The sequence below is a fragment of the Trichosurus vulpecula genome, chromosome 6 (genome assembly GCF_011100635.1).
Source record: "Trichosurus vulpecula isolate mTriVul1 chromosome 6, mTriVul1.pri, whole genome shotgun sequence".
Taxonomy (NCBI): domain Eukaryota; kingdom Metazoa; phylum Chordata; class Mammalia; order Diprotodontia; family Phalangeridae; genus Trichosurus; species Trichosurus vulpecula.
In genome coordinates this window covers 592,134-614,873 of record NC_050578.1, presented here as the reverse complement: position 1 = coordinate 614,873, position 22,740 = coordinate 592,134, and the positions used below count along the sequence as shown (strand labels likewise).

The window sequence follows — 22,740 nt, the reverse complement described above, 5'->3', positions numbered from 1 at the left end:
CATAAGAGCAGGTTCAGACCACCCCATTTAAGAGTAGTGATGTTTCCATCAATCTTACCACCCATTTTATTCTCTTTGTAAAGAGATCTGGGATAAGGCAGGGACAGGGAGACATCAACCTTTCCCCTAATAGTCATGGAATATTTTTCTGTTAATTTACAGAATTTGCTCTGTCTCTATCATTCTCTATAGAAGCTTATCAATATTTTAATAAGAAATCATAGAAAACTCAGCTAGCATAACATACATAAACAACAGTGTTAGGAATGGCTATACAGATAATGTCTAGCTTGTCTGGGGTTGAAAGGGAAGTTAAGAGTCGGGACACACGTTGCAAAAGACTCAGTTCCAGGGCCCACTGATAATGGGGGTCCCAATGAAAGCATTTGAAGGAAAAATCCCAGGCCCCAGAGGAGAAAGGACCAAAGTCCAGATGGGTGAAATATGTATTCTAATTTCTTCTTCTGGTGTTTCTGCTCCTCCCTCTCAGCCAGCTGCTTTCCCTTCAAACAGGAGAGGACCTCCTGGCACTTAGGATATGATGGAATTTTTTAAAATGTGATTAACAATTATAATCATGAATATGAATGAAGATTTACCCATTAAATGGAGGAGGGTAGCAACATGGATCACAATGTAGAATCTGAAAATATTACTTAATAATCATAACTGTCAATAGACCTTTAAGGTTTATATAGCACTTTGCCTAGTTATCTCTTCTGGTCACATTTATAATAAATATGCTTGAAACATAAAGGTGCATGCAGACTTAAAATGAATTTCTGCCCCCCAAAAATGAATGTTTGGCTCAGTATTTATTAAGATTCAGGTGTATTCAACAAAATAGGAGTAACAATTATGATCATAGACAAGGCAATCATAGACATAGACATCATCAAAGGAGACAGGCAAAGAAACTACACTATTCTTAAAGGCACCAGAAATAATTTAAGAATATCAATGGTATTACATATGCAAAAATGGTGTGACACCAACTACTGGGGTAGAAGCTCAGTATTTGAGGGAAAACTACTGGGAAAATTAGAGCTAAGTTTGGCATAAATTAGGCATGTATCAGCACCTTATACCATACACTATAATAAGTTCCAAATGGATACACAATTTTAATTACATAGAATTGAACAGATTGCCCATTAAAAAATCAATGTAGTAAGAATTAGAAGGGAGGAAACTTGGGAGGGGGGAGAGTTTTGCAGCTGACTTATCTGTTATTTAAGAAATAGATAAAACTGGTAACATACATAAGAATAGGAATTCTTCCCTGATAACCAGTTAAAGGATATGAATCTATCAATAGACAAAACACATATTTATTAAGTGCTAAGCCCTGGGGGTAAAAGCTCAAAGAATGGAACAATCCCTACTTATAAGAAGCTGCTTTTACAGGAAAAGAAAAACAAACTAGTACACTTAGAAATATAGAGAGAGCAAATCTAAATAAACATAACATACTTCTGTACCAGCTAGCTTGAGACAGAGGGCGTTAGCAATGGAGGAATTAGGGGAAAAAAAGGCTTCATGTATGAAACACAGATAAGAAGGAGTGCATTGTAGGCATGGGGAACAGGAAGTACACAGGTACAGAAATCAAAGGTGGAGTGTCATGTGTGAATGACCAGGGAGAAGGATGGTTTGTCTGAATCAGACTGTGGTAGGGGAATAATGCCTAGTAAGGCAGAAAGATAGATTGAAAACAGGTTGTGAAGGGCTTTCAAATCTAAACAGAGAAATTTCTATATTATCCTAGAAGCAATAGGAGGCCTCTCGAGTTTATTGAGTAGTGGTCCAATGTGGGCAGATCTGTGTTCAAGGAAAATGACTTTGGCAGTAGTAGAAAGGCTAAATTGTAACGGGGAGATTTGAGGCAGGGATTCCAAGCAGGTGGCTATTACAGTCATCTAAGAGAGAGGGAATGATTTCATACCCAAGGTGGTCTCTGTGTGACTGGAGAGGACTTAGTTGGGAGTCAGAAAGAGGGATGGCATAGAGGTAGAAACAGTAAGGTGCAGCAACTAGCTGGACATGTGCAGTAAGGGACAGTGCCACCCCAGGAAACAGGAAGGATGTTAGGCCTTTTGATAGAAATAAGTTTGGAAGAGGAAGAAGATGGGAGAGAAAGATAAATTCAGTTTGGGACACATTACATTTGAGAACAGGGCATTATCAAGGGAAAAGATTTTCAAGCTATCAATAATTATATAAGAATTCTATAAATAAAATAAATGCAAATGAAAAGAACTCTAAGGTTCTACCTCATGGCCATAAAAAGTACAGAAGGAAATGGTTACTGTGGAAGGGCCTGCTGCAAGACAGGAAGACTAAAGCTCTGTTGGGGGAGCTGGGATTTTCCACAACCATTCTACAGAGGAAATTGGAAATATGCCCCTCAAATTAGTCAGCCAACAAGCACTTTTTAAAGTGCTTCCCATGTGCCAGGCCCTGGGCTAAGCACTGTGGGTTCAAATAAAGTAAAAATACTAGTGTCTGCCCTGAAGGATCTCACAGTCTCATGGCGGTGATACCATGCACACAACTATGCATGTGTACATGCAAGATGTATAATCTAAACAGAAGGTAATGTTGGAGGGTAGCAGTGAGGTGGGAGGGGCAACTGGGTAAGGCTTCATGTGGAAATTGGGATTTAAGTGCTTTCAAGGAAGTCCAAGGAACTGAGATAGAAGTAAGGGGTGGAGAGCATCCCAGACATGGAGAGCAGCCTAGTGAAAAGGCACAGAATTAGGAAACGGAGGAGTGTGTGAGGAACAACGAGGAGGCCCCATTGAATCACAGAGTGAATGGAGGAGAATAACGTATAAGAAGATTGGAGAGATAGAAGACCAGCTTATAAAGGGTTTTAAATGCCAGAGGCATTTATATTTGATCCTGCAGGTAACAGGAAGCCGCTAAATCATGCATATTCTTCGAGTCAAAGATAAAACTACTGGGCGTATATGACAAAGAAAGGGACAAGGGACTCATATTCCTCATATCCATAAAATTCTATCTCTAGAGCACTTTTTGTTACATGAATGAACTGGAAGTAAAGGAATGCTTATCAATTGTGGAATGGCCAAGCAAATCACAGTACATACGTACGATGGTTATTATGCCAAAACTAATGAAACAGATCGATTCAGAGAAACCTTAGAATGTTTGTATGAACCAACGCAGAGTGAAATGAGCAGCACCAGGAGGACAATGGCCCAGATATTATAAAGGAAAACAACATCAAAAACTTCAAGAATTCTGGTCAGTGCAATGGCCAACAGCCCCAGAAGACAGAGGATGAAGCCTATGACCCACCTCTTGGTGGAGAAATGATAGACTATTGGTTCAGAATGAAGCATGCTCTTCCAGACATGATCATTACATCAGAAATCAATTTTGCTTGATTCTATTTGGGTTATAAGGCAGGGCTTTTACAGGGTGGCGATGGGAATTTGGAGTGTTCATGATAATGGGAAAAAAGGAAAGGGAAAGCGGCCAATTAAACATTTTAAAATTCTCAGAAGAGACAAGAAAGGTCAGAAGGGGACACAATTAGGGCAATGTTGGTACTACAACATTAAAAGTGAATGCTTATTAAAAAGACCAAACCATCTATAGTAGTTATAATTCCTGGTAGAATTCCCTTGTTTTAGTGTAAGCCAGTATTCGTATGCTGTTTTTCTAGTCCTCAACATTTTTTCTAAATCTATAGGTGAAAGAACAAACCACAAAAACATTAGTTAATTTTATTTTAGAAAATGACAATAGAGAAATAATATGGCAAAACTTTTGAGATTTAGCTGAAATAATCCTGAGGGAAAATGTTATATTTCTAATCATTGCCATCAACAATTCATTGGATGTGCAACTGAGAAATATGCATATATGTATATATATATATATATATATATATATATATATATATATATATATTGCAAGTATCAAATCAAAAACCTAATGAAACACAAAATGAGAAATTCTACAAATCAAAAAAGAAATAAAAGAAAGTGAAAATTAAAATAGAAAATGGAATTTATAAAGAAAACTAAAAGCTTCTTTTTAAAACAAATATTAAAATAGAATGGAATAAAGCATTAGCTAATTTGATTTGTAAAAAAAAAAAAGCATTTCCCCAATTTAAGAACAAAAAGGGAGAATCAACAGCAGATGAAGAGGAAACAAAGGAAATTATTGGAAATCATTTTGTCTGATCAGAAGCCAAAAATATGTGAAATCGATAAACATTTGCAGAAACGAATAGGCCTAAATTAACTAAATGTCAACTCAGGAATTTGAATAACCCCATTTGAAAAGGAGAGTGGGGAACCAGATGACCTTGTGTCATTCTGCTCTCTAGCTATGATTCTGGGAACCCTGTTGCTTCTTTGTCCATTTTGAAACATTTCAGAAATCTGGGTCTTTAGTCTTGTGACCCCTCATTTCAGGCCAACTTGAGGGTCTGCAGCCTGCCTTCATTCTCTTCTCTTGTTCACAGATTCCCTGAGAGTAAAATGCAAAGGGGTAGGGGTGGGGGGGTGAGGGGAGCAGGGAATCCAATTATACTCCTGAGGTCACAATCATCCAAAAGGTAGCTAAATGAAATTCTCTTGGACCAAATGCAAACTTTTACCTTTGGTTTAAAAAAAAAAGCCATTTCACAAGCCCAGAATGGAGGTGTGATTTCACAGCATTTATACCAAAAAATAAAAAAAGATGAGAGTGTTGAGTGAGCCATAAGCTGACTTTGAATCAGAAGCCCCTGAAGCTAGTGGGATCTTAGGCTGGATTAGGAAGGGCATAGGTGTCCCTTGATAAACGAGGTAAAGATTCCCTTGCCTGGGCCTTGGTCAGATGGCCTCTGGAGGATGGAGTTCAGCTTTGCACTCCTTAATGTAGGAAGGATACTGGTAAGTTTGTGCCCCCGTGGCTTAGAAAGGTCCTGAATCTACTGAATAACTTGATACATGTCCGAATTACCACTTTTGTGATTTTGGAAGCATTAAACCCATCCTATAAAAAGACTTTTGTTCAAAATCAACTTTTGTTCTGCTTTTCTGTGATTCTCCAGAGAGTCATGATCAAATCTCCTGCCTCTTAGTTGCTAGGTGACTTTAGGCATGCCCCTTCTGTTCTCTAAGCCAGAGCTTCCTCACCTGCCAAAGATGAAAAATGACACCATCCTGCCATCACTTCCACAGGGAGGTGGTTAGGAGGCGGCTTTGCAAACCACCTAGCTCTGTCATTAGGGGACATGTTATTATTATGTGCAGTGCCAGAGATAGAAATAGAGAGGAGGGTGAAAGTGGTCAAAGATGAGACATTTCCATGGCAACCCCACAACACACATCTTTAGGCATTCAAAGTAATCAGATACTGAGAACTGTTTGGGTTTCATGTGCCCGATTAGGTAACCCTCAGGGAGGAGACATTTCAGCCCCACACCAACTGATGCACCTTCCTAATTAAAGGCTCTGCCATTGCCCACCAAGTTTATGGCAAACTCTGTCTTCTCTCCTCAAGTGCTCCCACCAAAGCCTCCCCAGACACTCACCAGAGAACCTCACCTTGTACTTTCCTGAGAAAAGAGAAGCCATTTGCCAGGAGTTCCCTTTTCTTCCCTTCTCTATGTCTCACAACCTCCTGGGACTCTAGACATGCCTTCTGTCTTTAGTCATCATCAGCTTCATGGACTCAATCACAGTCTCTGTACAGATGACTGCAGGATTCTTTTTCCAGCTCTAGTCTCTCTTGAAAACTCCAGTCCTTCATCTCCAACATTGGGCATTTTGAACTGGATGTCCTGTAGGATTCTTAAATTCAGTATATCTAAAATATGACTCATTATTTTCCCTAAGTCTATCCCCCCTTTTTATGCTTCTCTACCTTTGTCAAGGGCACCACCATCCTTTCAGTCTTGCAGCTTGACAGTTTAGCATTTACCCTTGAATCATCCCTCACACATGCCACATATCCATTCTATTGCAACTCTTGGGGATCCTACTTCAGTAGCATTTTTTTATCTATTCTCTTCTCTCTACTCAAATATAACCCTAGTTCAAGGCCTATTTGTCTGGGTTGTTACACATGGACAACTAGGTGCTACAGTGGATAGAGCACTGGGCCTGGAGTCAGGAAGCCCTGAATTCAAGTCCAGCCTCAGAAACTTATTAGCTCTGTGACCCTGGGTGAATCCCCAAACTGTTTGCTTCAGTGTCCTCATCTATAAAATGAGCTGGAAAAGGAAATGGTAAACCACTCTAGTATTTGTGCCAAGAATACCCCAATGAATTCACGAAGAGTAAAACACAACTAACATGACTAAACAACAACAAATTGTACAAGCCTCCTGATTTTTCTACCAGCCTGAAATCTCTTTCCTTTCTTTTTCTCTTCTCGCCTCTACTCTACTTTTCTCTTTTCTTCTCTGTCTTTCCCTTCTGCCCTCCCCCCTTGCCCTCTCTCTCTTTCTTTCTCTCTCTCTTCTATCCTCCTCACATCTGCCAAAGTGATATTCTTAAAGCAAAGATCTATGTCACTCCCCCACTCACTAAACTCCAGTGATTCTCTGTTACTTTTAGGATCAAATACAGAATACTTAGCTTGACATTTAAAGCCCTTCACAGTCTGGCTTCAACAGTACATAGTAGATGCTTTACAAATATTGATGGACTGACTGATTGACTATGTCTATCCTTATTCTTTGCTACTCTTCTCCATATGGTCTTTGGTCCAGCCAAATTAGATCTCTTGTTGTTCCTCCCACATAACACTCATAGGATGAGTGGATCATAGATTTAGAACTAGAAAGAAACTTAGATACAATCAAATCCAAACCTTAATTTTACAGACAAGTAAACCGAGGACAACGGTGAGCTGTCCAGGGTTACACAGATAGTAAATTTTGGAGGCAGAATTTCACTGCACATCTTCTTGACTACAAGTCTAATGTTCTATCCCCCTTACCACATAGCTACCTACATAAAAGATAAAGTCTACATTTTAGATATGATGCTCTTTTTTTAATCCCATCATTTACTTGGGTAGCAATTTGATTACCTGATTTTTCTATAGTCACATAGCTGTATCCTTGATGGAAACTGGCAAATAGCCTGGGCCCACTGATCCTGTGTACTTTCCCCTGGAACTCTCCTCTATGTGAAATATGCCCAATTTTGCATTCAATGGATTTGTTCTTTCCTCTTAATCCTGTCCTGAATGATCTGAGCTCCATGCTTTCTTTCCATTATCATGCAATTATGTTGATGGATGTTCATTCTGTGGTCATCGCTAAAAGTGCAATATATTTCATTGCTTATAGGATGGGATGGGGAATCTGAGAGTCACCAAGGAAGGAATCCGACTTGAAGGTATATCTGAATTTCTACTTCCATTGTATGTGAAAGAAATCCGTTCCCGAAAGGTATGTATGCAGTCACAGCTATGCCTTCCTCTCACAGGTAGTTAGAATCATTTGCTAACTTGGGTTTTGTTGCTTTTAATAGCAAAGATAACTTTCCTTAGATCTTCTAATATGTGCAGTAGTTTTCTGATAGCATGGTGCCTTGCATGTCATGGGTGATTAAAAAAATGTGTGTTGCATTCAATTGTGTTGGATTGCCTTTAGCTGAAAGTATAACACTGGAAAAGCTCCATGTGTCTCAGCTGGACAAAATCCACGTTTTAGAGAGGAAATGAGTGGTCCTTCCTTCTTCTTGTATTGTTAGGGACTAGCTGTGTCAATCAGTCAGTCAGTAACTATTAATTAAGGACCTACTTAAGCTTAGCCATGGACTGCCCTAAGCATGGGAATGTGTGACTGAGGACATCAGAGCTAAGAATCACCAAAAGAGAGGGAGATGTGAGGTCCAGACTGATTCCAGGTACACAACTTCTTCCAAGTACATTGCAATGAGCAAATTAGTGAGTCTTATCATGGTAGAATATGTTTGGAGCTTTAATGGGCATCCTTTTTCTACAAGAGACACTGAAGATAATTAATATTTAAAAATCAACAATTAACCAATAAATACTGATTAAGCACCTACTATGTGCCAGGTACTACCTTACTTGCTGGGGAGACAAGTCCAAAGAGTGAAATAAATCCCTGCTACCCAGGAGCTTATATAGCTTATATCCTAAAAATCAATGAATAAAGAGAAAGTTTCTCCTGCCACACTTCCTCCCTCATCCCCAACAAAGCAGCTTCTGGGTGTGAACATGCTAACAGAATCCCTTGTAGTGCTACCATTAGCAAATCCCACCAGTGAGAACACCCTCTGTTCACACTCTCTTGGGTTTATAGGCTCACCAGTTAGACCGCCATGTTCTTGCATAGGGTCTACACTCTTCAGTTTGCCTCCCAAGTACGGGAATTCAAAGACCAGGGAGAAAAGAGAGAAAGATTGTTGCCATTTACTAAAGTATTGGCACATGTAACAAAGAATTGAATTTCCTCACATGGAAATCTTTTTTTAAGCACACACACAGATGCAGACAGGTGCACCCACATGATTTTGGGTGTTATATAGACAGTGCCCAGGTTTTAGAGGTGGACAATAACTGTTTTTGTCCAAACCAATCAGCTGGAGCAGAAAGCTTTACTTTAATGCATCTGGTGTGACTTTAACAGAAGGTTCTGGGCTGACTGTTCTATCCTCCACTGAGCCTGGCTTATCTGGCAAAGCATGCTCTGTGCCACAATCAGTGTTATTTCTGTCTTGTGTCCTATGAACTCTATGATGAGCATCACAACCAGCATGGCATCCTACTCTAAAATACATGCAGAATGCCCCATTCCGTCACCTTTGCCTTCTAGGATTCCAAGTTTCCATCAAAGTACAACCTAGTGCTTCCTCCAACACAAGGCCTCTCTTATTCTCCCCAAAAACCACTGTCTCCCTCTCAGTGTTACACTGTATTCTCTGGGTACTTACGTTCTTGGTATGTATTGTGCACCCTGGGGCTGAACATGTGCACTTTAAGGAGATGGATTCCTGTTTTCACCAGTGTATCCCCTGGGCCAAGCATAATCCTTGTCACAAAATAGTTTATGCTCAATAGTAGCTTACTGATTTACAATACCAAGTACCATAGATTATTCTGTGAAATTATGTCGGTATGATCGACATAATTCGGTCCCATTGAGACCCAATCTGACTTGTTCTCTATGTCTTTAAATAGATCTTCCCCCCTCAGGGAGCAAGTATATTAATTTGTGAATACCTCCCCAACATATGCACTCCAGGTGACATCCATAAACTACAATATATCTTGTTCCAATATCTGTGCTGTTTATATCATCAAAGCTTACTTCTTTAATTTTCCTTGCCTAGGTGGATCAGTATGAAGGACAGTAAGCCAAGGCAGTTCACAAGCAACATTCTTTATATTTATACAATTCAGTGCAATCCAGCAGCTGTTTTTAAGTGCCTCCTCTATACATAGCACAATCTGGACACTAGAAATACAAAGATAAATCATGTCTTATTCCTGGCCCTAAGATATCAATTCTGTTTCTTTTCTCTTGGAGCTTGATGGGATAGATCTTGTTCTATTTCTGTTACTCTGCTCTTTATGTTACATATTCTGATTTTAAATTATGCTATCACTGTATCTGTGTGGTTTTATATTCTGCATGCATTCTTTTGAATACTCTCTATTATTTTCCCCTTGGATTACTCACATTTTGCTTCTTCCTCTTCCATCAGTTTTCTTTGACTTCTCCTTTCTTGTACTCTTCTTCCTTTTTTGGTTTCCAAGTACCTTCTACAGTAAGCCTGGCACTGTTGTTTCCTTAGTGTTTCCATATACACACACACATACATACACACAGGCACACATGCATGCACACATGCACACACACACATTTCTCTGAATGTTTTTTTTTCTATTTCGTCTTTTGTTCTACTTACACAGTTATGCCCCCTTTCTTTATGAAGACTGCACACAATTCTTTATCCCCCCCCCCCACTCTGTATTTTTAGACAACAGACAATACTGTGTCCTATTCTTCACACTAGTTATGTGTACTGATGGCATGTGGTAATCCAATGGCTCCTTTAGCCCCATCTCTAGCCTATATCTACCCATAAACAACCTGCAAACCATCATATCTGAATGATCCTAAATGGGATGTAACTGGCAGTTGACTCATCTTATTCTCCTCTGGCCAAATTCCCACATGTATTCCATTTCCCACATGTGTTCTCTTCCCTTAGCCTCAATCCAGGATGATACTTGTATTGAAAGTGTCGATAAAGATTGATTCTCATTCTTCCTTAACTGTTATCATCCTCATCCTTCATGGCATCCCTAGTAGGAAGGGGCCATGGCTGCCACTTGCAAGTTGAGCTGAAAAGGATTCACTAACTTGGCAGGAGGAGGAGGGGTATGTCAAGATTGCCAGTCCATTGTCAGCCTGTGCCCCATAGGGCTCATTTGATACTCGATTTCTATGTCCCTTTGGCTCACATGATCATTCCTTCATTGTGGCTCATACATTTGTTTCATGCACTCATGTGTTTAACTTTTTCTGGTCTTCTCAGAATATGCCCCTATTCTATCTCTAGCCTACCTGTCTAGACTGTCTTCCCTTTTCTCTAAGGTTCCAGTTGGCAGATATCAGTTGTACTCATGCCTAGGACCAATAAAACCTGACTCAATTTATCTAACTATTCTAAATTCTGCCTTTCCTACTTTGGGAATTTTTATCACTATATATCTCACTATATTTCATTGTCTTCATTCTCTGCTTCTTAATCTACCTTTACCATCATGCCCTGAAGAAGCTCCCCTTCCTCCCTTCCTCCTTTGATCCTTCCCAGCATTCACCTCTCACAGAATCATGAGGGAAGCCCACATGGTCCTTCTACTTTCCTGGTGAGGCTGGTGGATGAGGTTGCTAGAAGCCTATTCCCCAGCGTTCTGTCCATAGCAACATGAGAAAACTGTGCTGACAGAGGGAGCTGGGGAGAGATTATGAGCTATGTTGACCCTGTCAGTTATGGGGGTATATTAGGAAGGCAGAATTTATGATTTCAAAGAGAATCTCATATGTGCCTAAAAGGTCTGGAACCGCAGGATACAAGGAATTCTCTAGGCAGAAGGCAGGAGAACTAAAGCATGTATTTACACTCCACAGTAACAAGCCCACAAACCAGCATCCCCATTTTGATATTTTCACCAAAAGCTTCCAGGCCCAATAAGTCTGCCTCACAAGGGTAACCAGGAGGCCACAGAGAAGCGAGATGGTATAAGGCAAAATCGTATACATGCTTCCCCTCTACGGTAAAAAGATTACCCACTGGCCTCCAGTCAGCTCTGCTACTGGCAGCTCAGCTTTGGCTGTAGGCATCTCTGGCTCCAACCGGAAAAGGAAGAGAGAGGATCTTCAAGCTGTCCTCTCCCCTCTTATAGAGTTTTTGACATCATCAAGCACCACCTGAACGACCAGGGCCGATTGGTTCTTGACTTGGCCCCTCCCCCTAGCGTAGACCAGGTTAACACACCTCCCCTCAGCCAGCCCCATGACTCATCACACAGGAAGTTCTCTGATTCCTGATTCCGGGGCTTCCTGCCCCGGAAGAGCAAGCCCCAGTGTCCAGGGAAGCTCAATGAGGTAAGCTGAGTCATTCAAAGAAAACAAAGTCCATTCTGGTTACAGGGGGAAGAGAGGTAGGTTAATGTGACCCCTCCAAGTGAGTCCTAGTGGAAAGAATTCACAGACAGTGGTCCTGAGACAATCACACATTTTATGTATAGCTCTTTTCTCACAGATGCAAAATCTTTTAAACACTCAGTCTGCCAAGTCTCCAATAACACTTATGAAAATGATGGTCAAGACTCTCTTCTCGGTGAATAATGAAACAGAAGACAGAAAAGCAAATTTTAAATTCCTCAGCACTGCAGGCATCTTTGCTAGCCTTGGTGTTTCAGACCCCACCCTCTTCCCATATGCACGCCCTCAGGTCTCAACCATAAGTACATATCTTGTCTCTTTCAAAAATCTACACCTTAATCTTGGTGAGGGAACAATATAAGGTCAAGGATGGTACTTATGGAGAAGACAGTCTTCTCTTGTCAACTTGTGTGTGATTCTGAAAAATACATGCACCTAGATATACTCCCTGGGCATAAAAGCTGGCCTGCTGTTGAATGAACAAATGAACAAATGAATGAACGAATGAACGAATGAATGAACGAATGAATGAATGAATGAATGAATGAAAACTCATTTTTCAGTATTATCTATGTGCCAAGCACCATGCTAGAAAAGATCATTTTCCTTCTGAGTTTATCAGCAGTCAGGGTTTTAGAGTAATTAATATTTATATTTTGTCACAGGCGGTTTTAAACCAACAGTCAAAAAGTCTAATGTAAATGTTTCTATTTTTCCAAAAGATACAACCTAACAGTAATTCTTTACCCACTATTTTCTATTTGAGATCAAACACAGTCAAGAGATTTTGTGACTCTGCTATAGCAGAAACATCTCTGGCATTCCGGAGATGTGGGAGCCATGCTAATCTTTGGGTTTTATATTTCCATGACTCCTTGAGTCTGGGCTCTACATCAGTGGATGTGCAGATAAGAGGGTACTAGCATTAGGCATGCAATCAGTGTGTGAGAAATTGCAGCGGTGTGATTGATGAGGCCTGCCTATGAGTTATAAGGTGCCTCTCCTCCTAATCACTCATCTCTCTCAAACCGCTACATCCCCAGGGTTGTTCTCACAATAGCGTGCTGGTAGATGAGCTGCCGACAGTTGATTGCCCTAAGAAGATTTATTGGCTGGCACACTGTATGATACTAAAATTAACTTCAGCACAAGGAAGATCTGTGTCTGATCTCTTTTACCCTTCTCACATGGGCCACAGTGGCACTCTACCAGTGACCAAGGCCATTCTCACTATCTGGTGCCTGCTCATGACCTCGCTTCAGCAGGTTTCCCTATCTATCCAAACTTATGATTGATTTAGAATTTCTCCAAGCCCGAAGAACTTTGGAACTTGCTTCTAACTTCCATATTCTTCTTCAAAATCAGTCTTATAGGCCTGAACAATATATGTCCTGACCATCATCCATAATTAGGTCAAAGGTGTGTTAGGTTTTTGATTTTGTTTTTGTTTTGTTGTTGTTTTTTGTTTTGTTTGGGGATTTTTTTGCTATTAAATCATCCAGATATACCTTTAAAATCTGACTGCGTGAGCATTTCTAAAGCACGTGCTACATACAAGGTGCTATACTGGGCCTAGGAGTACAAAGGGAAAAAAGTAAATAACAACCCATTACCTCAGGGAACCAAAATTCTGCTTGGAGTGGGTGAGGCTTAGCTAAGAGAAAACAAAGAATGCACAAAGGAAATCATACGTAAAATACTTATCTGCAAAAGAATATGGGAGGAGAACATTAACAACTCTGGGCATCAGGACAGGCCTATGTGTAAAAGCTCTTAGTACAGTGCCTGGTACATAGTGGGTGCTTAACAAATGTTTATTATCTTCCCTTCCCCCTAATGGCACTTGAGCTGAGCCTTGAGAGGAGCCAGGGATCTAAAGAAGAAGAGATGGGGAAAGAGAGCAATGCAGGGGTGGGGCCCATGGCCATTTTGGATTTATACCTAGACAGCCTTGGGAAACAGCATGTAATTCTGATCAGTAAGAAATTTCAGTTTGCTCTTGTGATGACATTCTGAGCAAGGGATCCATTCACCAAAAAACCCCACCAGACAAATGTGGTGGATGCACATGCTTGTGTTTTTATTTTCTAGATCCTGCAGTCAATATTTCAACTGCAGTTGTATTTGGAGCACCAAATGATGAAGTGGTCTCACTGCCTACCAAGGCTTGCCCCTCTGCTTGTAGAAGTGAACCCATTCCATCCCACCTCCTCCACCAGATTGTCCCCTCCGTCAGCCCCACTATTACACTATTGTAAATCTCTCCTCATCTACTGGCTCATTTCCTACCATCTGCAAATATGCCTGTGTGTCTCCATGCTAAAAACATGCTCACTTGATACTGCCATCCCCACTGATGATTGTCCTGTACGTCTTCTGTTCTTTGTGGCTAAACTCCTCCAAAAGGCTATCTACAATCCATGCTTCCACTTCTTTCACCCTCTTCTTAATCCCTTACACTCTTCGTATACTTTGGGGTAGTTATGCCCCTAAATTACTGATGAGTTTCCAGCCTGCCAGTTACCTTCAACCCAATCTGGTTTGGCCCACCTCCCAAGATGGTTTGACCAGAGTGTGGCCTCTGCACCTGCTACAGCTTCTTGGAGCCACAGGTAAGAGTCAGATGAAGGTGTACACCAAAAGTGGATTTAGCAGCCCTCACACCAGAAGGGCTGGTCCTCCCTGAACAAGTAAGTGAAAACTTCCCCCGGCAGAATGGGCAAATGAGAACAATGTGTTCCAGTGGCCTTGAAGGAGACTGAAGCAGGAGCTATGGAGCATGGAGCACTTAGAGCTTGGTCAGACATGGAAGATGCCAAGGTCACCCACTGCATCCTGGGCCACTGCCAGTCATCCTGACTTTTGTCATGCCCCTGGACTTCAGTGACCCTGGAAGAGAGAGTGAGGCTGACAACTTTGCATGGCTCTGCCTCACTTAAAACCAATTCACACACAAGTCAAGACTTCATCCGTGATGTCATTGGTCCTGTTCTAAAATGAAGGATGGGAGGCAGCTGGGTGGCACAGTGAGTAGAGCACTGGCCCTGGAGTCAGGAGGACCTGAGTTCAAATCCAGTCTCAGACACTTGACATACTAGCTGTGTGACTTTGGGCAAGACACTTAACCTCAATTGCCCTGCCTCCTTCCCCTCTCGCCCCCCAAAAATAATTTTTTTAAATGAAGGATGAACAATGTCCCCTTCCAATCTGGCTTCCAACCTTATCATTTCCCCCCAAACTCTCTATAAAGTTGCTAATGATCTCCTAGTTGCCAAGTCAAATGACCTTTTCTCACATAGTAGGCACATGGTAGATGCTTAACAAATCCTCATTCTCCTCACTTCTCTGGATCCTTTGATGCTGCTGAGCATTCTTTTCTCCTTGATACTCTCTCATCTCTATGTTTCCAGGATACCGTCTCTCCTGATTTTCCTCCTAACACATAGGATTTCTGTTTCCTTTGCTGGATCCTCTCCAGATCATGCCTTCTAACTATAGATGTCCCTCAGGATTCTGTCCTGAGACCTCTTCTCTTTACCCTCTAAACTGCTTCAGTTGGTGATCTCATCAGCTCCTGTGGTTTTAACCACCATCTTTATGCCAGTGATTCTCCAAATCTACCTGTTCCTGTCTCTCTGCTGATCCATAATCTTGCATCTCCAACTACCTTCCGGACATCTCCAACTGGATGTCCAGCAGAAATATTACACTAAATATGTCTAAAATGGAATTTGTTATCCTTGCCCCCAGACACTCTGCCCTCCTACATTTCCCATTACTGTAGAGGGCAGTACCATTCTCCCAATCCCTCAGGCTAGAAGCTAGCCCAGCTTCTTCACCATCTCTCAGCCTCCAAGCAGCTGGCAAGGCCTGTTGATTTCATCTTTGTAACATCTCTCCAACATGCACTCTTATCTCATCTGGCACTGCCACTGCTCTGGTGCAAGCCCTTGTCACCTCACACTTGAGGTGCCATAGCTAAGGTAGGGGGTGGGGAGTGGTCTGCCTGCCTTGATTTTCTTCAAACTCCAGTCCATCCTCCACTCAGCCACTAAAGTGATTTTCCTAAAATGCAGGTCAGATCATGTTACTCCCCTACTCAATAAACTCCAGTGACTCCCTATTGCCTCCAGAATCAAATACAAAATCCTCTGCTTGGCATAAAAATCCCTTGCCTGTCCTACCTTTCCAGTCTTCTTATATTTTACTCCCCTCCAGGTACTCCAGCTTCCTGACTGTTCCTCCCACAAGCCCTTCCATCTCTTAGCTCCAGGCATTCTCCCTGGCTGTCCTCCTTTAGCTGCAATCCTCTCCCTCCTCTGCTCTGACTACTGACCCCCCTAGCTTTCTTTAAGTTCCAGCTAAATTCTCACCCCCTACAGGAAGCCTTCCCCACCCCTCTTAATTTCTGTTAGTTATTCCCTGTTAATCTGTATATAGTTTGCTTTTATATGTGTGCATTTGGCCATCGCTTCCCTATTTGATTATAAGTTTCTTGAGGGCAGAGACTGGCTTTTCCCTCTTTTATGTCCTTAATGCTTAGCACAGTGCCTGACACATAGTAGATGCTTAATAAATCTTTGATGATTAATCACGGACTAATCCACTCACCTAATTTCTATTTAATGCAGACTCTTACCATTTTCCCATGTCCTTCTTCCTGCTCACATGGATGAAGAACATAAGAGAACTTTACTGCCTTGGGAAGAGCAGAGAGAGGTAGAGCGAAGTAGCCATTGGACAAGTAAAGACTATCCCAGTTTCAAGCTGTCAATTCAGTTCAGTTCTATTCAATCCAAAAAGTACTACCAAGTATCTCCTTTCTGTGAGAAACACAAAGTGATTATTCCCAATCCATCCGATTTTTTTTAAAGTATCACTGCCCCAGTGACCAAGTTGCCAGTTTCTCTCTAACCCATTCTATAATTGGTAAAATTGACTGATACGATTAACATAGATTCTGGTACTACTGTGACCCTAAAGAGAAATGGAGTGTGGAGAGAATGAGACCCAGACACAAGACACAAGCCCCAGTCTGAGTCCTGGGCTAGATTCAAGATTCCTTCCAGGTCTATGGTTTGGTGGAGATAAGTATACACTGAGACTGTTGTCTGATTCCATCTAATGTTGGCTTGAGACAAAATATCACAAGCAAACATCACATCTATAAAAACAGAAATGACCAGTAACACTTTAGTTGGCTGCCTACCCATCTCTGGATAGCAGGTTCCATGATGCTGCCTTGGATTTTCCTATGTGTCATTAGAAATGTTCTAGGATCATCCTACTGTGAAACTTTCTCTTTTCCGTATGATGCTGTATTTTGTTTTCCAATCAACGAAAATCTGTTTTTGATCTCTTATGCTCCCCCTCACCCCCAACTGAGAAAACAAGAAAAAACAAAATCCCTGTTACAAATGTGTAGTCAAGCAAACCAGATTCATACATTGGCCATGTGCAAGTGGAGGGTAGGAGAGGGGAATGTCTCTTTCTCTGTTCATGTGTGTATACCTCAGTCTTCCCTCTGAGTCTCTCACCTTTCTGTCAAGAGGTAAGTAGCATACTTCATCATTGATCACTGGAGTCATGTTTGGTCATCACATTAGTCACAGTTCCTAAGTCTTTCAAAGTTGTTTGTTTTTCCAACATTATTGTTACTGCATAAAATGCCCTTCAGTTTCTATTCACTTTGCTATGTCTTCCCAAATGTCTCGGAAATCATCCCCTTCATTATTTCTTATAACATAAGAGCATTCCATCATATTAATATGCTTATTCAGCCATTCCCCCAATTAATGGTTTGTAATTCTTTTCTACTGCAAAAAGAGATGCTACAATTTTTCCATGTTTTTTTTCTCCTCTTTCTTTGATCTCTTATGAGTATACACCCAGGAATTGTATTGCTGGTTCAAAAGTAAAAAATCCATTTATTTCTATGCTTTCTGATATTTTTAACAGGAATGGTATCTTGTCAAAAACTATCTATGCATCTGTTAATTTTTATTGTTTTCACTATGGTCAAATAGACTTCTAGTTTTTCCTAATATTGAAGCATTTCCATTATTGGTATAAATCTAGTGTGGTCATATTTGTAACCATTGAGATATGTTAAGGTCGTCTCCTTGCTAATATTTTACTCAGAATTTTTGCACCACATTTAATAGCAATGTCAGTCTATAGTTTTATTTCTCTGTTTTGGCTTTCCCTGTTCTAGGGATCAAGACTGTCTTTGTATAACAGAAGGAATTTGGTAGGACCCATTCTTTTCTTATTTTTTTCCAAACAGCTTTTATAGTACTGGAATTAATTGAACTTTAAATGTTTGCTAGAATTTGCTTCAAAACCCATCTGGCCCTGTGTTTTCCCCCTTGGGAATTCATTTATATCTTGTTCAGTTTTTTGTTCTAGGATTGGGTTATTTATATTTTCTATTTTTTTATTTTGTTAATCTGGGCATTTTATATTTTTGTAAATATTCATTTCATTTGGTTAGTCATTTTATTGGCATACAATTGAGCAAAACAATTTATAATAATTTATTTCTTCTTCCTTGGTCATGAAGTTACTTTTTTCCATTTCAATATTGATAGTTTGGTTTTCTTTATTTTTTAATCAAATTAAATAACGATTCATCTATTTAAAAAAAAACACAAGGGCCTTTAGATGGAGAGTCCTGTCTTGGTCAGGGTGGTACATGATGATTTCTAAAACTCCTTCCTATGCTAAGATTCTGTACTGGCTAATTCACTATATTTGTTTCATTCCCAGCACTACAAAAGTACCCCTTCTGTTAACCACTTGGTATGCTCTTTACACCACAATTTAACAATCCTCTAAAAAACACTTTACATAATTTGGAAAATTCATAGCCTCTTAGCACTGAGAGGCCCTGAAAGATCATGTAGTGCAGCACTTTCATTGTTTAGATGAGGTCCAAAGAGGGGAGTGAACTAACTGGTAGTTACAGCATTCCTAACTAATAAAACCTGTACTGGAGTTGGAGGCTTCTGTCTCTTCTTCAATCTTCTCTCCATCAAAGTATGGCTTCTCTCTAAAAATGGATAGATAGATAGATAGATAGATAGATAGATAGATAGATAGATAGATGAATGGATGAACAGATAGGATGGATAGATAGGAGATAGATAGATTAGACAGACAGACAGATGGACAGACAGATAGATGGCTGGATAGGTAAATAGATGGATAGATGGGTGGGTGGATGGATGGATGGATAGATAGATAGATAGATATTCTATCCTTATCATACTAAACAGGAGCTTTCCTTATCAGTTAGAGGAGACATCTCTAAGCAACTATTGGGATACTGTGAGAAAATGAATAAACAGAGACTTTTTTAGATGACCATGAGCATCCAGATTTGTCTTTGATCATTTCACAAAACAATCCTTGCCCACAATTGACAGATCAGCAAATGTTTAATTTGCTCTGGGTTCCCTGTAATGTACTGGAATGGAAAATAATTAAGGTCTGAGATGTGTTTGGCTCCCAGTGTCTAATCCATGAGCAGAGGGTTTGACTAGAAGCCCTTCCTCTGGCGGCAGGGGACAGGACTCAGAGCTCTCTGTACATTTAATCAAGAAACATTTCTACAGGACCCCCTGTTAGCAAGGAATGATAGTAGACAATATTTAGAGAAGGAGAAAAAAGCATGGCTATATTCTGCGACCGTAATCAGTGCTTGCTGCTTGATATAAATAAAGGCCATTCTGTGTTCAATGACAATGTGATTTGATTATGTTTATTATTCATATGCTGTGTTATATTTATAGCTCTTCAATAAGAGAAGTCTGGTATAATGGATAAAGAGTTGGCCTTAGAATCAAGAATCAAATCACACCTCTGACACATACTAGCTTATGACCCTGGGCAAATCCTTTAACCTCTCATTTTCCAGGCCACATTTACAAATCTTCACTGATACCTGGAATTTCCTCACTCAGGTTTCCTATACCAGTGAAATTACAGGTCTGATAAAAAGCAAACAGACAAACAGGTTTTTCCTGATGTTATTTAGCTTTACATTCCTGGTATAGTATATGGCCAGACTGAAATATGAGTCTAGATTAATTTAGCCTCTTTGTTGATATGCTTGTTGGTATTTTGTATTAGTTAGGGATACTTAGGTCTATAGTTTCCTCTCTTGACTTTTTTCCTCCATGCTGTGGGTATCATGGTTATACTTGATTTCATAGACATAGACTGAAAAAGTTACTTATTTCTTTTTTTCTTAACCAAAAATAAAATAAAAAAAAAACAGAAAAGCAAAGAGTGAATGCCTTAGAATTCCATTTGACTTAGATTCCCTTACCCACTTTAGGGGTATGCTTGTACCTTATTTCATTCCTCTTGATGAAAACCATTATTTATGTTTTATGGATTGTGCTTATTACATATTCCTTTGTTCCTATTTTTTAAAATCAACATATCCTAGGGGGGCAGAGCCAAGATGGCCTCATGAAGGCAGCGTCTTACCAGAACTCTCTCACAAAGTCTGTCAGATTCCTATAAAAAAGTGAATTGGAGCAGATTTGAGAGAGTCAGAAACCGCAAGCAGTCTGCGTGGGGCAAATTTCCGAGCCGGGAGAGTCTGCAAGGCTGGAGGCAAGAACCTGTAGGCTCGGAGAGTGCTCGGGGCGGAGCCGCTCCAGACCAAGGCTGAAGCGGCGGCCAGGAAATCCACGTGGGAGACAGGCTGGGAGAAAGCTGGGCGCCCAAAACCGGTGGAGATCCCCAGGACTCCCAACACAGGACCGCAGTCTGTGGGGGCGAGAGAGGCAGTGCAACACCACCGGCCGGGAAAATACCAACTCCTGACGCTTGCAGCCCAGTAACTCGGCTTCTTGAACTTCTGGAAGACACAATGGCCAGGTAAACGGCTCTAATCCCTCACCCAGAGAATTCCTCGGGGGGAAAAAAGAAAGCTGAAACAGAGGAGAAAGTAGTGGGGCCTCACAGGACAAATAGTAGAAGCTCATTAGTCCCAGAGGGGCAGAGCCAGCAGGGGTCAACTCCAGGAGTCCAGACGTAATCTTGCTCCCCCAGGGGAAGTGCCAGAGATCAGCTCAAACAACAAACAGCTGAGACCATTGCTGAAAAGCAAGTGCTGGAGAGCACCCATAGGGAGTGAGAAGTCAGGGAGCCAGACCCCTCCCCACACCTCAGGAAATTGAAGGTTATAATTCTAGTCTCACAATCCCCAGAATAAGAAAGCTGGGACAGAGAGTCCTGAGCCCCATAGACAGAAACTTGTTGAAAAGCCAGGAAAAGGCAAAACAACAAACATGAAGAAGAACACAAAAAAACTGAGGACAATAGATTCTTTTTATGGAGACAGGCAGGATCAAAATACCAATACGGAAGAGGATGGTAATGACACTATAGACATGTCTGATACCTCAAAAGGTAATGTGAAGTGGTCTTCAGCCCAAAAAGCATTGCTGGAAGAGCTAAAGGAGGATTTTAAAAACCAAATTAGGGAGGTAAAAGAAAACATGGAAAAAATGGAAAACTCCCTAAAGCATAAGATTGGCGAAATGGCTATGGAGATACAGAATCTAGAGAGAGAAAATCACACCCTGAGAGGCAAAATCAACCAATTGGAAAAGGAGACTCAAAAGCAAAATGAAATGAAAACACTAACTCATTGAAATTAGAGTTGAGCAAGTGGAAGCTAAAGAATCTATGAGGCACCAAGAAGTAGTAAAACAAAATGTAAAGAATGAAAAAATAGAAAATAATGTGAAATATCTGATTGGCAAAACAACTGACCTGGAAAATAAATCCAGGAGAAACAATTTAAGAGTTATTTGTCTACCAGAAATCCACGATGAAAAAAGAGCATTGACAGTATCTTCGAAGAAATTATCAAAGACAACTGCCCAGAGGTCCTAGAACCAGAGGGCAAAATAGTCATTGAAAGAATTCATCGATCACCCCCTGAAAGAGATCCCAAACTGAAAACACCAAGAAATATTATAGCCAAATTTCAGAACTGTAAACTCAAGAAGAAAATACTGCAAGCAGCCAAAAAGAAGCAATTCAAATATTGTGGAACTACAGTCAGGATCACACAAGATCTCTCAGCTTCCACAATAAAAGACAGGAGAAATTGGAATATGATATTGGGAAGGGCAAAGGAGCTAGACTACAACCAAGGATCAACTACCCAGCAAAACTAAGCATAATTATCCAGGCAAGGCGATGGACATTCAATGAAATAAGGGAATTCCAGACCTTCCTGATGAAAAGGTCAGAACTCAACGGAAAATTTGATCTCCAAATACAAAACTCAAGAGAGACATAAAAGGGTAACCAGGGGGAAAAACCCCCCAATCCTTATTAACCAATAAGGACAGATTGTTTACATCTTTATGTGGGATTATATCATCTTATGTATGTTTTATATATATATATTTGATTAATTGCCCAGGATGACATATGAAGTAAACATCAAAGGCAGGATTTGAAACCTTTCCTGGAAACAAAATCACATATTCACATGTGATATCTATATGTGACTATATCTTCAACTTTCCATTTCCTTCATTATATATATATATATATATATATATATATATATATATATATATATATATATATATACACATATATGTCAGTCTTGAGAATGGTACAGCTATTATGACAGTTGAAAGGAATATACATAGGTTGTGATTTCCTGTATAAAATAACTGATGAAAAGATATAAAATATAAGTAAGAGATATAAAGGAAGGGCTATGAGAGAAGCGGTAAGGAGGTAGTAGAAAAGGGTAAATTACACCAAATGAAGTGGCACAAAAACATATTATAGTAGAGGGCAAGAAGGGAGGGAGAAGAGCAGTATTTGAGCTTTACTGTCATCTGATCTAGTTCAAGAAGGGAATAACATACCCTGAAAAGCTTAGAAATCTAACTTGTCCTATGGGAAGTAGGAGGGGAAGGGAGGAAAAAAGGGAGAGGGGTGGTCAGAAGGGAGAGGAGAAGTAACAAGTGGGAAACGGTAAGATAAGGGAGGGGAATAAAGAGGGAGGG

General features: G+C 40.5%; 1 protein-coding gene across 1 annotated transcript in view; it reads left to right on the top strand.

Moving 5' to 3' along the window:
- The window catches only part of SGCZ (sarcoglycan zeta), a 144,585-nt gene that overhangs the window by 71,612 nt on the left and 50,233 nt on the right, over positions 1 to 22,740 (top strand). The window contains exon 3 of the mRNA XM_036764592.1: positions 7,328 to 7,429. Coding sequence (XP_036620487.1) covers positions 7,328 to 7,429 — 102 coding nt within the window. The remainder of the gene's footprint in view (positions 1 to 7,327; positions 7,430 to 22,740) is intronic.